The sequence below is a fragment of the Megalobrama amblycephala genome, linkage group LG24, assembly GCF_018812025.1.
Source record: "Megalobrama amblycephala isolate DHTTF-2021 linkage group LG24, ASM1881202v1, whole genome shotgun sequence".
Lineage (NCBI taxonomy): Eukaryota > Metazoa > Chordata > Actinopteri > Cypriniformes > Xenocyprididae > Megalobrama > Megalobrama amblycephala.
Genome location: NC_063067.1, coordinates 13,040,702 through 13,056,618, shown reverse-complemented (window position 1 = coordinate 13,056,618; position 15,917 = coordinate 13,040,702). Strand labels below are relative to the sequence as shown.

The 15,917-nt window shown below is 35.1% G+C and overlaps 1 protein-coding gene across 1 annotated transcript in view; it reads left to right on the top strand.

Moving 5' to 3' along the window:
- The first annotated feature begins 115 nt into the window (after nucleotides 1–115).
- The window catches only part of ubr4 (ubiquitin protein ligase E3 component n-recognin 4), a 57,664-nt gene continuing 41,862 nt past the window's right edge, over nucleotides 116–15,917 (top strand). Inside the window, 17 exon segments of the mRNA XM_048177690.1 lie at nucleotides 116–273; nucleotides 3,119–3,216; nucleotides 3,700–3,803; nucleotides 3,908–4,037; nucleotides 7,591–7,730; nucleotides 8,412–8,514; nucleotides 8,962–9,103; nucleotides 9,185–9,309; nucleotides 9,390–9,514; nucleotides 9,608–9,667; nucleotides 9,748–9,938; nucleotides 11,487–11,586; nucleotides 11,671–11,808; nucleotides 11,900–12,017; nucleotides 14,191–14,378; nucleotides 15,587–15,743; nucleotides 15,828–15,913. Coding sequence (XP_048033647.1) covers nucleotides 149–273; nucleotides 3,119–3,216; nucleotides 3,700–3,803; nucleotides 3,908–4,037; nucleotides 7,591–7,730; nucleotides 8,412–8,514; nucleotides 8,962–9,103; nucleotides 9,185–9,309; nucleotides 9,390–9,514; nucleotides 9,608–9,667; nucleotides 9,748–9,938; nucleotides 11,487–11,586; nucleotides 11,671–11,808; nucleotides 11,900–12,017; nucleotides 14,191–14,378; nucleotides 15,587–15,743; nucleotides 15,828–15,913 — 2,130 coding nt within the window. The 5' untranslated portion in view covers nucleotides 116–148.

Sequence of the window (15,917 nt, the reverse complement as noted above, 5' to 3'; positions counted from 1 at the left end):
AGTCCTATTATTATCTCAGAAGGTTACTACGTGCTCACATCATGACATAACAAGACTTTTCATGTTCATCTCTGACGACACTTCCTGTTATTTGGCGTCTGATGATTAACCTCATTTCCGCTCTTGGATTCTAATAGAGTATCTCAAGATGGCGTCGAGTGGAGGAGATGGAGAACCTGAGTGGACCGCAGCCGTACGGCCACTTTTATCAGCGTCCTACACGGCTTTCGAAACGAAAGAGCTACCTCAGCTTATAGGATCCATCATAAACAGGTCAGACAAGGGCTTGTTTGTTGAGTTGGCCCGTGCAGGGCTGAAATAAACTGTTGAGTGACTCTGCATTAGCTGTGATGCTATGGCAGCACCCAGGCTGTGTCTCAAAACCTAGTCAGCTGACTACCTTGACAGCATTTCGGGGCATCATAAGAGGGTTTGGGCCATTCCCAATGCGCACACGATAGCACATAATACTCTCTGAAATACTTTCCAAAGCCAAAAACGATTTTGAACGCCTAGACGCGCGTACGATGCCTAAAAGTGCTTTTTATGTAGCCAGCTCGTTGGGTTTTGAGACACAGCTGGAGAGTTAGTGTGCATTTACAGTAGCAGATACATCAGATTCTGCTTCATCATCAGGCCGGAGATCCATACTTTTACGTTCATATAACCGGCACGAATGATATATTAACAATGCCGCTTACTTATAATGAACCTACTGGATCCCACGACATCCAACCATAATAAAGTGATTTTTTATTTGTGTCGGAAGTGAATTAATTGACACCGAATGAGCTTGTTAGCCCCCCTCGATAAACCCCAAACAACGCTAGTTAGCCTGCTAGCCACTGTCAAGAGCTACTCATAAGCGTCCCTTTATAATGTCAACCAAATAAATCTTCCTCTGTCAGTCAGTGGGAACCGTATTAGTTCCATTTACTCAAAGTTTTAAATGTAGTCGGTTCAATTTAATGCATATGGGGGTGTGCCTGCTAACTAGCCAGCTATGACTTAGCAGCTGGTGCTAGTGTTGCTGATGGTTCGCTAATTGTGAGTTAGCCTCTTTTGGTTAATGAATAAACGTAGAAATTCTGTTTTAATTTGTTGTAGTTGTCCATTTCAAGTGCTTGTTAGTCTCGGTGTAAATATGTGTGCTGTCATCAAAGTTTCGTTTTTACAGAAAAGGTAGTAACGGTAGGTCTGTGCGCAAATAAACACATTACCGTGTTTGTCATTTAATGCTTGATAAACACTGATCTGACAACGAGCCAAACAGCTGCCTGAGCTTTAAAATAATACACTTAATTGAATTTATGGTTTAAAAAACGTAAACTCTCGTCTTTTTTGTCGTTGTTGATTAACCAGTCAAAAGTGAAAGTAGCACGACTGAGCTGTAGGTGTGTCACAATATATCGTGTCACAATATATCGCAATACAAAAATGTAACTATATGTATCGTGGATAGTAACAATATGAATTGTGTTTAGTTCACCCAAATTTGAATATCATGTATATTAATGCAATTTTATATATAATGTATATAAATCAAATAATGCAATGGGGGAATATTTGTGTGTCCTGATAATGCCGAATGTCTTATGTTACCAGTAAAAAGTGGCCAACATTTTTTTTAAATATGTATAGTCAGTGACGGAGTGCAAGCATATTCGTCTAAAATAATTATGTATTTTCAGCTTCAGAATCATAAATATTTTTATTCTGGTGTCACCGTTGTCCTGCGCATTTGGGTTACCAGCACCAAGTCCTAGCCTATTAATTTCTACCCCCAATGTAATACCAAATTTAGCATTTTAATCAACAGTACATTTTTTGTTAACCTTTTACTATATGTCTTGGAGTATTGCAATAATATCATATCGTGACATGAGGGTATCGTTACACCCCTATTGAGCTGCCAACCTATACTGGACTAAACCAGTTTAATAATAATTGAGCCTAAATTTTTTCAAATTCTGCAACTGCAATAATTTGTGTTACTGTCCCATATGAACTGTGTTCGTCTGTCTGGATCATTTAATATGATCAGTATGTATATTGTTTGCTGACATGAGTGTATTTATTCAAAAATAAAGTTTATTCCCAATGCAATTCTCTAAATGTATATAAAAAATAAAAAAGCTTCAAGGTGTATTTCCCCCCCAAAAAGGTATTTTATTTGTTTAACAGTACAAACCAGTGTTATTGTTTACTAAAACCATTACAAATAAATTGTAAATCCGAAATAAAGCATATTAGAAGTATATACAAAAACAAACTAATAAAAATCACAATAGCACAAAACAACATTACTAAAACAAAATTAAAATGAAACCTGAAAATATAAAAAATGCTAATTCAAAATGTTAATTACAATAATATTATATAATTAATACTAAAATAACACTGGTACCACCTAAGCAATTATTAAAAGAGATTTTAGGAATCATTTAACACATGCACCTTAAATACTTTTTTATGATGATTGATATTGTGTATGTTGTTGTTATACACAAATAAGGAACTTTGATATTGCTTTCAGTCTCAGTCTTCAGTTCAGTCTCTCAGATAAGGTCATGCATTCTTACTCCAAGGACATTTTTGAGCTTTGGAATTTTTTCACCTTTTATCGTTAGCTACTATAGGACAGTTTCATAAGTTTATCTCTGTGAGAGTCATGTAGATTGCTGGATGGAACAGCATTTTGTGAGTTCTTTAGTTAGTTTTTGCCCTAATTACTTTCATAATGGATGTTTCTGTTCTTATTGTGAACGATTTGGTTCTTCCAACTGAAAACCTTGTTTGTTTTCATAATCTTTCATCAGAATGTAATTACTTTTGCTTCATCTGAAACGATTTTGCTTTTCCACTGATTTCACTTCGATCATGAAAACTATTGGATAATATTACTAACCAATCGGCAAATAGCGGTTTAGGCATTGGTTTAGCACACAACTCAGTCTGGCTGCATTCTAATGTTACAGTGACTTTCATAAATCAGTCAATTCATATTGGATAATCCAGTCCCGCCCTACATTTTATCTCATTACTTACCTGAGTAAAAAATGAGTTGCAAACTGCAACTTACATTGATTGTAACTGTTTTTCTCTTCTTTTTTTATAGTGAATCTGAGATTCTTCACCATGACAAACAGTATGAGCCATTCTACTCCTCGTTTGTGGCACTATCTGCACATTACATCACCACAGTTTGTGGACAAAGTATGTCAAATTTCAATATTTTATTCTAAAACTATATTAAAATACATCATATGTTCTAGGGCTGTCAAATGATTAATCGCGATTAATCGCATACAAAATAAAAGTTTGAGTTTGCCTAATATATGTGTGAGTACTGTGTGTAATTATTATGTATGAATACAAAGACAATCATGTATATATTTGAGAAATATTTAAAGTATATGTATTTATTTATATTTTTATATAATTTATATTATATATAAATAAAAATATTTTGTTCATAAATAAGATATTTCTCTTAACTATCTACATTAATTTGTTTGTATTTATATATACATAATAATTACACACAGTACTCACACATATATTAGGCAAACTCAAACTTTTATTTTGTATGCGATTAATCACGATTAATCGTTTGATGGCCCTAATTCCCATTTTGAATAGCTTTTATCATTTCCTCTTTACTTTTATTTTAATAACAGTTTATCTGTCACATTTTAGTCCCCAGAAATCAGCTGCTGTCGGTAGCTGCAGCATGTAAAGTATTGATTGAATTCTCACTGCTGCGTCTGGAAAATCCTGATGAAGCATGTGCAGTCTCTCAGGTCAGACATGCACCTCTTGATCAGAACATGGTGTAGATCCTGTCTGTTTGAAGAAGCATTAAATGCTCTTATAAACTAACTTCCTTCCTCTTTCTGCTCCATAGAAGCACCTGATCCTCTTAATAAAAGGCCTTTGTACTGGCTGCAGTCGATTGGATCGAACAGAGATCATCACCTTTACTGCGATGATGAAGTCGGCCAAACTTCCCCAAACTGTCAAGACACTTTCTGATGGTAAGAGCTGTTTTAAATTGTCATAGCCGTGTGTTACTAGATAAATGAGCTTTCTAGTTCTTTCTCACTGAGCACATTTTCTGTTTGCGAAATTGCCCCCAGGACGTGGGTCAATTTAAAAAAAATAATAATTTGGTGCTATTATGCGCATCAGAGTGAACGACACTTGTATGTGCGTTGTGCTTGCGCTGTACGCTCACTGTCCCTTATATCCAAGCTAAATCATCACCAATGTCATCCCTTACATGTGTTTTCCACTGCTAACCCTTTACATGTGCTTTGTTGAACTAATGACATCACCATCGGCTAAAATACGTTATTTTAGTTCCTGAACAAGTGCGCACCCGAGTCCGAGTTGCTTTCTCATTCACGTGAATTGCACCACAGTTCCAGTGCAACCAAACCCAGTCCACCTTCTACATGTAGTCTGAGGTTCGAGACCGGGTCCTTATAACAGCTTTCATATTACCAATTTTTCATGCAAACCGTACCCCCTTTTCGAGTTAAACTGCAAGTGTGAAGCCATCCTAAGGCATGTGAAATGTCTTGCTTGGTGTAATGACCTGTTTTTATGGATGTAATCTTGGTGGTTTAGATATAGACCCAGTGTTGCAGGATGGGAATATGCAGCAGTGTTTTGGTGTGTTAAATGATGAGCCTCTTGCTTGTAATTTCAACACAGCTGTTCATAAGTAAACAACTTGAGGTGGTGAAGATGTTTCATTTGTAGGATTTTCATGTTTCCTTTGCCCTTTGCCTTGTAATTAAAGAGATATAATATCTGGTGTAGATTGGCTCAGATAATTCCTACAGGTCTACTTGTGCTCATTTTGAAGGAAAATCGACAGAATTATTTTATACATAACACTGTTCAAGTTTGGGGTCAGTAAGGTTTTTTTAAGGAATTCTCTTATGCTGCATTTATTTAAATACAGTAAAAACAGTAATATTGTCAAATATTATTACAATTGAAAATAACTGTTTTCTATTTTCATATGATTTAAAATGTAATGATTTATTTATTACTGAAATTTTCAGCAGTTATTACTTCAGTGTTCAATGTCACATGATCCCTCAAAAATCATTCTAATATCAAAGACTTTATATATAGAAAGACGGTGCACTCGTATTACTATGAATGGGAGAAAGTGCAACATGCAATATGGTGGAACAAGTCCCGCCTTCTAAATAAAAGTGCCAATCAATGATTGGTAAAGTCATCGTGTCATCGCAACTGCCTTTAGAAGCCCCGGTTGCTATAGAAACGGTCAGCCCGCTTAGGACTGCACATGTGCGTTGGCTGCTCCAACAGTTGTTGTCAGATTTCATTGGTGATTTCTTCTAATATGAAATGTAATCATAAGATTGTTGAATAGCTTTGGAGAATTTCATGTTTCCCCATTCAAAGAGATATGAGCTGCACTTGCATGACTGAAATAGCGTTTTAAAGATGGCTGCAGAGTGAAATAACTTTTTCAGGATTCCTTGGTGAATAGGAAGTTCAAAAGAACAGCATTTATTTGAAATAAAAATAATTTGTAACATTATAAATGTCTTTACTGTCACTTTTTTTAAAGGTGCCCTAGAATCAAAAATTGAATTTACCTTGGCATAGTTGAATAACAAGAGTTCAGTACATGGAAATGACATACAGTGAGTCTCAAACACCTTTGTTTCCTCCTCCTTGTGTAAATCTCATTTGTTTAAAAGACCTCTGAAAAACAGGCGAATCTCAACATAACACCGACTGTTACGTAACAGTCGGGATCATTAATATGTACGCCCCCAATATTTGCATATGCCAGCTCATGTTCAAGGCATTAGACAAGGGCAGCCAGTATTAACGTCTGGATCTGTGCACAGCTGAATCAACAGACTAGGTAAGCAAGCAAGAACAATAGTGAAAAATGGCAGATCGAGCGATTAATAACTGACATGATCCATGATTACATGATATTTTTAGTGATATTTGTAAATTCTAAATGTTTCGTTAGCATGTTGCTAATGTACTGTTAAATGAGGTTAAAGTTACCATTGTTTCTTACTGTATTCACAGAGATGAGAGCCGTCACTATTTTCATTTTTAAACACTTGCAGTCTGTATAATGCACAAACACATCTTCATTCTTTATAAATCTCTCCAACAGTGTAGCATTAGCCTTTAGCCACGGAGCACTATCAAACTCATTCAGAATCAAATGTAAACATCCAAATAAATACTTTACTCACATGATCCGACGCATGCATGCAGTATGCATGACAAACATCTTGTAAAGATCCATTTGAGGGTTATATTAGCTGTGTGAACTTTGTTTATGCACTGTATTATAGTCGAGAGCTCGGGAGGGCAGGGAGCGCACGATTTAAAGGGCCGCAGCCTGAATTGGTGCATAGTTAATGATGCCTCAAAATAGGCAGTTAAAAAAATTAATTAAAAAAAAATCTATGGGGGATTTTGAGCTGAAACTTCACAGACACATTCAGGGGACACCTTATATTACATCTTGTAAAAACTGGTTCGAGGGCACCTTTAAGTAATGCATCCTTGCTGACTAAAAGTAATAATTTCTTCCCCAAAAGATTTTTACTGACCTAAACATTTGAACGGTAATGTATATGGCAAAATGTGTTAAAAGTAGCTAAAAGAAAGTAGTATACTCTTTTTGATAAATGATCAATTTAGCCAAAATATTTAATAAACATACACACAAAGGGGCAGAGGATCTGTAGGATTGTAGGTTTTTATGGAAGTTCTAATAGTGTGCAATTCTGCTAGGATAGATTCCTAAGGTGCCGTTGCAGTTCATTCATGTCTCGCAAAGCTGATGCAGCGCTGGCAGTACCCAGATGTGTCATATATTTGTTCTCTTTACAGCCCTTCATCTGCTATACATGAGAATTAATGAAGCGTCATTTTACCGTGTGTCTGTTTTTGCTGCTCATATGATTATTGTGGCTAATTATAAAACCTCTCTTGTGAGTTTTACTCAGTTTAGATCATGTCAGAAGGGAGCTGTTCTGTTTAGTTCTGTTCATTCTTTAATATTACAAATTAGTAACGCATTCTTTTAGCATGTTAATTCAGTACCATTATTTATTTTAATTTTTTTTTTTAAAGGAACATGCCCGCTGACCTGTATGTACATCCAATAATATGGAATTTTCCTGCAGCAAATTTGGGGACTTTTCTCAGGAAATATTTTTATATTATTGTATGTAAATAATTTAACTGATTAAACAATGCATCATGGAAGTATTTTTTTTTTTTTCAATTGATTGACAGCCCTTCAAATTAATTATGAATGTCTAATTTTTCTTTATAAAATAAAACAAATAATAATAAAAAGTTGGCACAGTTCTGTCCAGGCAAAGCAATGTCTCATCAGCGTGTATTAACCTTTTTCCTCATGTGAGTGCCAGACTGGTAGAAAGAAATCTTTGTTTTCTTTCCTCTGTCAGAGAGAGGATTTGAGATCTTCCATAATAGTTAACTCAAAGATGAGATTCTATCTGCCGATATTCTGCAATCATCTTTGGTGCTCTTGTTTTCCAGTGGAGGACCAGAAGGAGATTCCCTCCCCTGTTAACCCCGAACTCAGACATAAAGAAGTCCAAATGAACTTTTTCAATCAGCTCACATCAGTGTTTAACCCTGACATTACCGGGCTAGCCTCTCCATCTGTTCACATGCAGGTCAGTGAATGAGATTAGTCTTTCAATTGGGTTCACAATAGCTATGTTTACATGGACACCTTTTGTTTGTTTGATAAATCTGAACATAGTGTTTACATGAATGCTAAATAAAGTGATTGGGTTTATGTGTGTGTTTATATATCACAAGCTTAATATTAGAATTGATATTTTGTCATACTGCATGAATATACAGACTGTTGCCACTTATTAACCATACTCCTACTGTTGTTTCTTTTCTTTGTTTTAAAAAGCAGACTTAAAATGTATCTATTTAAGGGAGACAATGAGCACATGAAGCATTGTGCCATGCTGATTGTGTTTATCAAGCAGTAAAAATGCCTCTTTCCGTGCCCTAAACAATTCGTCTGTGGATGAGAGTCCAAAGCAAGGACTAGGACTGTTTTAGAATTTCACGACAGTCATTTATGACACTATATTCAACAACATATCCTATCAAACTGATTAGAAAAAAGTTTAAACCACCCCTTACAATCTGAATGAAATTCATTACGATTGACGTTTTTTTTTTATTCTGACTGTGCTACTAGTCTGATTAAAAATAGATTATTAGGGTCCATGAAAACACAGCTAAAGATGTGATTACTTCTGGGATTACTGCTGTTTTGTTATGAGCAAACAAAAATGTTTTGGGACAAAACTGTCATGTCATGTTTTTTACAGGGTGAGAATGAATGTGATGACCAGACAACAGCAGATCAGGCAACGCAGGCCAAAATGAAGAATGCCTTCATCTCTCAAAATGTGTCCAGTTTACAAGAATTAGGTGAGCTGTGCTTGTGAGCTCAAACTTTTCAACCCATTTACCACATGATCAAATCAGACCAAGTACATCTTTTTTTTTAAATCTTTTTTTCAGCATTGAGCAAATTGAAATCACTTTAAGCACTGTTAACACCATACTCACAATGCCATTTTGATTAATATCAATATATATGTATGCCTATTTAAGAGCAGCATCTAAAAGACACATTTTAGAAAGATTACGATTGCATTGCATTTATTTTTTTGATGCCACCTTTTGTACAAAAACTTTGTCATCAAACATTTCAACAGTTGGATGTCACACTGTCACATCAAAGTGTGACAGCTGTAAATAGATCAGAAATTACAAATAAAACATTGATACATTGAAAAACAATACATGTTGAAAGGAAGTTGAACTCATTTTGTTCCACAGTATAAGTTCTTATTCTTATCCCACGCATTACAGGGGGTTCAGAGAAGTTGCTGCGTGTGTGCCTCAACCTTCCCTACTTCTTACGGTATATCAACCGCTTCCAGGATGCGGTATCCGCCAACTCTTTCTTCATCATGCCGGCCACTGTGGCAGATGCTACCGCTGTCCGAAATGGGTAAATCAAAGATACCCTCAGTTTACTGCTGTTTGTTGAATCTGTTGAGAGTGAGTACGCTGACTTCCATCCCCATTTCAGTTTTCACTCCCTGGTGATTGACGTGACCATGGCCTTGGACACGCTTTCCTTGCCTGTACTGGAGCCTTTGACCCCTGGGAGGCTACTTGATGTGACTGTGTTGGCACTAAGCTGCCTCTATGCAGGTGGGTTCATTGAAAAATCTCCTCTTGTAGAGTTCAGATGTATGCAGAGAACTTCAGGTGTGTGTTTTTTTTTCTCTCAGGTGTGAGTGTGGCAACTTGCATGGCCATACTGCAGGTGGGCAGTGGCTTGCAGCTTCGTGCAGCCTCCACTGGCTCCAAGGAGGAAGACTATGAAAATGACGCTGCTACCATTGTGCAGAAATGCGTAGGTGTCATTAGTGAAGGTGGCGGATGACTTTTGATAGTTTTATTGTCTTTGGTACACTGCTGATCTTCTGTTTTTCCTTTTATTCAACAGCTGGAAATCTATGAGATGATTGGACAGGCCATCAGTAACTCTCGCAGAGCTGGAGGGGAGGTAGGCGAACTATTCGCCACAGAGTATACAACATAAGTGAGAATAGCCCACATCTGACATCTGGTTTCGTGTTTCAACAGCATTATCAGAACTTTCAGCTCTTGGGTGCCTGGTGCCTGTTGAACAGCCTGTATTTGATACTGAACCTGAGCCCCACGGCCCTTGCTGATAAAGGAAAGGAGAAAGATCCCCTGGCAGCACTACGGGTCCGAGACATCGCCACCCGAACCAAGGACGGAGCAGGATCTCCTAAACTTGGCCCAGGGAAAGGGTAAGTGCCTTTGTGTTCTGTGCTTCAAGTTAATGCCTAATAAATTGAGTTCACAAAATATAAGAGTGCCCTAAATCATGTGGCAAGTTCTTAGAAATGTTCATTTCTTAGACTTAATTTCGGGTTTAATCTTTTTTTATTATTATTTATTTTTTTAAAGTTTATATAGTTTCAGCTGTGTGTGTGTGTATATATGTAAATATATATATATATATATATATGTATATGTGTATATATATGTGTGTATATATATGTGTGTGTATATATGTGTGTGTATATATATATATATATATATATATATATATATATATATATATATATATATATATATATATATATATATATATATATATATATATATATATATATATATATATATATATAAAATACATCTTGATGCATCTTTACGCACAACTGCCAGCCTGCATGGAGAGCTTCTTGAGACTCTAGAGACACCAGCAGCTTCAAATACCTGTTTGCTGCTCAACACTGTTTATTTTTTTTTTTTATAGCTGCCCTTTTAATACAATTAATTTTTTTGACAGGAACTTTCATTAATAAGTCTTTTTCTGACTGAGTTCTGCTATGCTCTAAATCACTCACAAATCTTATGATTATTTGATAATCTCCATTCAGTTTTCACACAATATTAGTTGTTTTCATGCCTTTTGCACAAAATTGGACCATTTCATGCTTTTCATCTTCAGAAAGATCTTTCTTCCTCCCCATATTGCATGAGAACTGTGACTTGCTTAATAATGTGGGACAACCTCTAAGTAGGGTTTCCATAGACCTGGCAAATTATTTATCATACCAGTTATCTAAAAAGACATGGATAAAATAAACAAACAAACATTTTTTTTAGAAAAACTAAAATCTGAATGTATATATATATATATATATATATATATATATATATATATATATATATATATATATATATATATATATATATATATATATATATATATATATATTATTAATTAATTAATTAATTATATTTTTTTCAAATATCATGATTTATTTTTTTTGTTTTTGGGGAGTTGCACCACATTTTACTACAGTTGCACCACAACTTGAACTAACCTTACCTTGATATAGTCAAATTATCAAATATTTTAAATACCTAAATTAAATTTATTGACCGTGACAAACTTTCATAATGATCTGCAGGGATCCTCTTATCATTATGATAATTTCCTGATTCTATTTCCTATTTTCAAAAAAATTAAACATTTTGTGAAACTACTTTTTAATTTGACTTTTTTCTTCTTTATTTTTAGTATTATTACTACTATTTTTTCACTACATTATCACTACTATATTTTAAGGTTTTCCAAGTTTTAATTCATTATGATATCAGGATAGCATCATCCTGACATTTTTTACTTTATCCATCCAAAAATCTAAATAAATTAATACAAAAATAAATTACAAACAAGCTCATAATCGATGGTGTATTAAACTCATTGTATGTATGAATTGGACGTGATTTTTACGTGATTTTGAATATAACAAAAAATAAGTGTCAGTTTTCCCCCCCATCAGGCACCAAGGTTTTGGGGTTCTGTCAGTCATTCTGGCCAATCACTCAATCAAGCTGCTCACATCACTGTTCCAGGACTTACAAGTGGAGGCTCTTCATAGAGTAAGGCCAAACACAATTGCTTCTTTTGAAATACCATGCATTTTTATATTCTAAATATGAGTATAGCCGTTTTCTGTCTTTAAGGGCTGGGCCAGTGACGGGCCTCCAGCAGAGCTGAACATCATGGCCCAGAGCACGTCCATCCAGAGAGTGCAGAGACTCATTGATTCGGTCCCTCTCACCAACCTGCTCTTCACACTGCTCTCCACCTCCTATAAAAAGGTATGTGACCACAAGACTCAATCATGGTTGCTATGAGGAAGTTTTCTGTTGTGTTTGATGAATGTGGTGGCTCTGGTTCTGCTTGATTCAGGCATGTGTGCTGCAGCGGCAGAGGAAGGGTTCGGTCAGCAGTGACGCCAGTGCCTCCACTGACTCCAACACTTACTATGAAGATGACTTCAGCAGCACAGAAGAGGACAGCAGTCAAGGTAACGAACACTGCAGATTTCTTACTATTTAAAGTGTCATGAAACCCCCCCTGTTTTAGCACTGCTTGTTCACACCTCTGATTTGAAAAAGACAAAAAATTGGTGTGTAAAGCTGTAGAGGATGGGAAGAAGGGAGACAACAACCAATAAATCCTGCAACACACTCATTATACAGACAAATTAATATTTAAATGTGAGCGGAAGAAAAAACTAACAAACAACAGATTTGCAAGCACCTTGATGTATTTTAAAAATATAATCCTATGACAACAAACTCACAAAAATCTTATCATTAGATACTACTAACAGCTATCATGACCAAATCAAATACATTTTGTTTAGAAATATCAACAATTCAGCATTAGAACTTCGCAGAGCTACTGATTTATATGAAAAATGAGAAAGAACTAATAATAAAAGGTCTAATAATAATTTCATTATGTTTACGAGCACTACAGTTTATGAACATATGACACACGTCAGTTTAACACAGAAAGAATAAAGGTATAGTTATTCTTCTTTGAATTTTTCTTCTACATCATTGTCTACTGTGTATCAGAATAATCCATCTTGTCATCGCGTTCATGATCAGACAAATCACTGTATCACTGTGTCCTTATTTGCACATGTATATATCATTAGAAGAAGACATGATGAAATATGTGTGCATACATGCTGCTGGTTCATGTTTGGAGCAGGAGAGTATGTGAAATATGTCTAAAACTTGAAACACACTTGCTCCAGTCCAGATATAAACTTTAATCCATGTTGTTAAACTATTCGTGGAGAAAACCGCTCTTGTGCGTCCTCAACATATGTGTTTTAGGCTTTCATGACCTTTTAACCTTGTAAATGAAGGCCACAGTGAGGTCAGACATTGTAGTTGACCTTAATTAAGAAAGGACCTGACATTCAGTACATGTGCAGAGTAGTTGCTTTTACCAGTACATTTCTCCATTAGATTGATGTCTAGCTGGGTGAATCTCACAAAAAATCTCCAGGTTATATTTCAAAATGAAACATTAGGAAACATTATTTTGCTGAAAATGAAGCACATTTTTGGAATTTTGTCTCATGACAATTAAGCAGATTTTGCAATGAAGAAAAATCACATTCTCATTACTGGAATATTAGTCAATTGAATAATAATGAAAATCATCCTATCCGCATACATGTATATTTTTATTTTTTGTTCATTATTTTTCTTTGTTGAATTATAATGAAGTTTCTTAATGCATTTTAGAATAAAAAATAAATGAATTACTGTAATTCTGATATATGATTTACTGTAATGCTTTTTATTGCTGCTACAATTGGAAAGTGTGGATTTAAATTCTCTTATTTTTGAAAACAGTAATGTCAAAAAACACAAAAAGCTTTCATTTTCTTTATGCTAAATTTTGATATTTTTTCCTATTTTGAATTGAAATATGACCGGTGCATTTCTTGACAGGATTTAATAAATAATATATAATAATAAAATCTTTGCTAGATATTTTTCATTTAATTATTTTTATTTTTTTATTTTATTAAGTGCTCACTGATTCCTTGGGAAGGGAGGATTTAAATGATTTAAATGTGCTTAATTACGATAACAATCATGTCAATATGACCTGTTCTTTTCTTGACAGTTTTTGCGAGGTTCCCCCAGCTTTCTTATTTAATGTTATTAGAATGAGTTATTTTCTATGCAGCTGAGTACAGGGTTTGCTTGTGGTTTACTGAGCTAGTGTCAGGGCTGAGGAATCTCAGGGACATTCTCAGGCAGTTCCTGAGTGCTGTACGCTGTAGTAGAAGGACAGCAGTCAGGCCTCCCCAGAGCTCAGAGTCAGGTCAGTTTACTTCCTGCTCCTGAACACTGTGGCACGCTAAGCTAAGCATGCTCTGCTAACTGTGCCGATCTGGCAGCCATCACAGCTAGTGACAGTGTTCATTATTTCAGCAGAGAGAAGACAGGAGAGGACAAGAGCAGCTTGTTTCTCAGGTCAGCAGATCTCTGTTTTAGGTCAGACTCGTAGTGTCTCATTATGCTTCTGTTAATTGTGCAGTAAACAGTAAAAAGATCTTAAGTAGATTTATTTCCATGGCTAAATGGAAACAGCATCACTGTTTGCATACAGTACAGTGTCTACATTGAATTCTGTGCTGAATGTCGCTCTTGGCGTGTTTTCAGATGATGATAGTGAGCCCATTCTGGGACTGTGGTTTGAAGAGACAATTTCTCCCAGTAAAGAGAAGGTGGCACCTCCACCTCCCCCTCCTCCCCCACCTCTGGAAACATCCCCGAGACTGAAGAGCCCCAGCAAGCTGAACACGGCAGAGAACGGCAACATTCTGGCTAGTCGCAAGGACCCAGAGTTGGTAAGGCCACAATGTGTAGCGCACATCTGATTTTGACTAACTTTGCTGCTGGAACTGAAATGTTGTTTTATGTCCTGTACAAACACATTTGTTATATGGCAAGCTGATAATCAAATCAAACTTGTAGAGTTGTTAAGGCTTGTTCTTGATTCATCTACTCAAAACCAGTGTGAAGTGAGATAACATCTCTGGCTGTTCTAATATGTTGAAATCAAAATTGATACTTTTTTTTATATATATATATATATATATATATATATATATATATATATATATATATATATATATATATATATATATATATATATAATATACAGGCACTCAGTTTTTTTTTAATAAAAATTTTTACTTTAAAATACATAAATAGTACTTTTGTAAAAATTAAAACTAAAATGCTGATTTGCTGTTCAAAAAACATTTATTATTATTATCAATGTTGAAAACAGTTGTGTACAATTTTTTTTCAGGATTATTTGATGAATAGAAAGTTCAAAAGAACAGCATTTATCTGAAATATAAAGCCTTTGCAACATTATAAATGTCTATACTGTCACCTTTGATCAATTTAATGCATTCTTGCTGAATAAAAGTATTAATCCCCCCCCCCCAAAAAAAAAAGAAAAAAGCTTGTACTGACCCCAAACTTTTGAACAGTAGTGATAATTTTACAAAAGATTTCTATTTCAGATAAATGCTGTTCTTACTATTCATCAAAGAATCCTGAAAAAAATTGTACACGACTGTTTTCAAAATTGATGATGATAATAATAATAAATGTTTCTTGAGCAGCAAATCGGCATTATGATGCTACAGCTGAAAGTAACGATGCTGAAAATTCAGCTTTGTCATCACAGAAATAAATTGCATTTTAAAAATATATTCAAATAGAAAACGGTTATTTTAAATTGTAAAAATATTTCACAATATTACTGTTTTTGCTGTATTTTGGATCAAATAAATGAAACCTTGGTGAGCAGAAGATACTTCTTTTAAAAACATTAATTTGTTTATGTTGCAAATAAATAATGCATATATAACAATAAATAAGATTTTTAAAATATATATTTAAAATTGTGTATATACTTGTATAAATATTATTTTAATATTATTTTTGTACCATTTATTTGTTTATTTACATCACATTACACAATGAGTGAAATGGGTTGCAAAAGCCATTTCATGTTAACTTGACATGTTTCTTGTTCTAGTTTTTGAGTTTGGCCTCAAGCATACTGAACTTCATCACCACCTCCATGCTGAAGTCCAGAAATAATTTCATTCGCAACTACCTGAGTGTGTCGCTCACGGAGCAGCACATGGCCACCCTCGCCAGCATCATCAAGGATGTCGACAAAGATGTCAAAGGTTTAAGCCCTCTGCTTTATTCTGTATTTTACATTTACGCTTCCACTTAGGCATTTCCTAACATGGAACTTTGTTGCCTTCCAGGTTCCTCTGATGACGAATTTGCCTCAGCCCTCTATCACTTTAATCACTCTCTGGTAACATCAGACCTGCCCTCTCCATCCCTACAGGTAA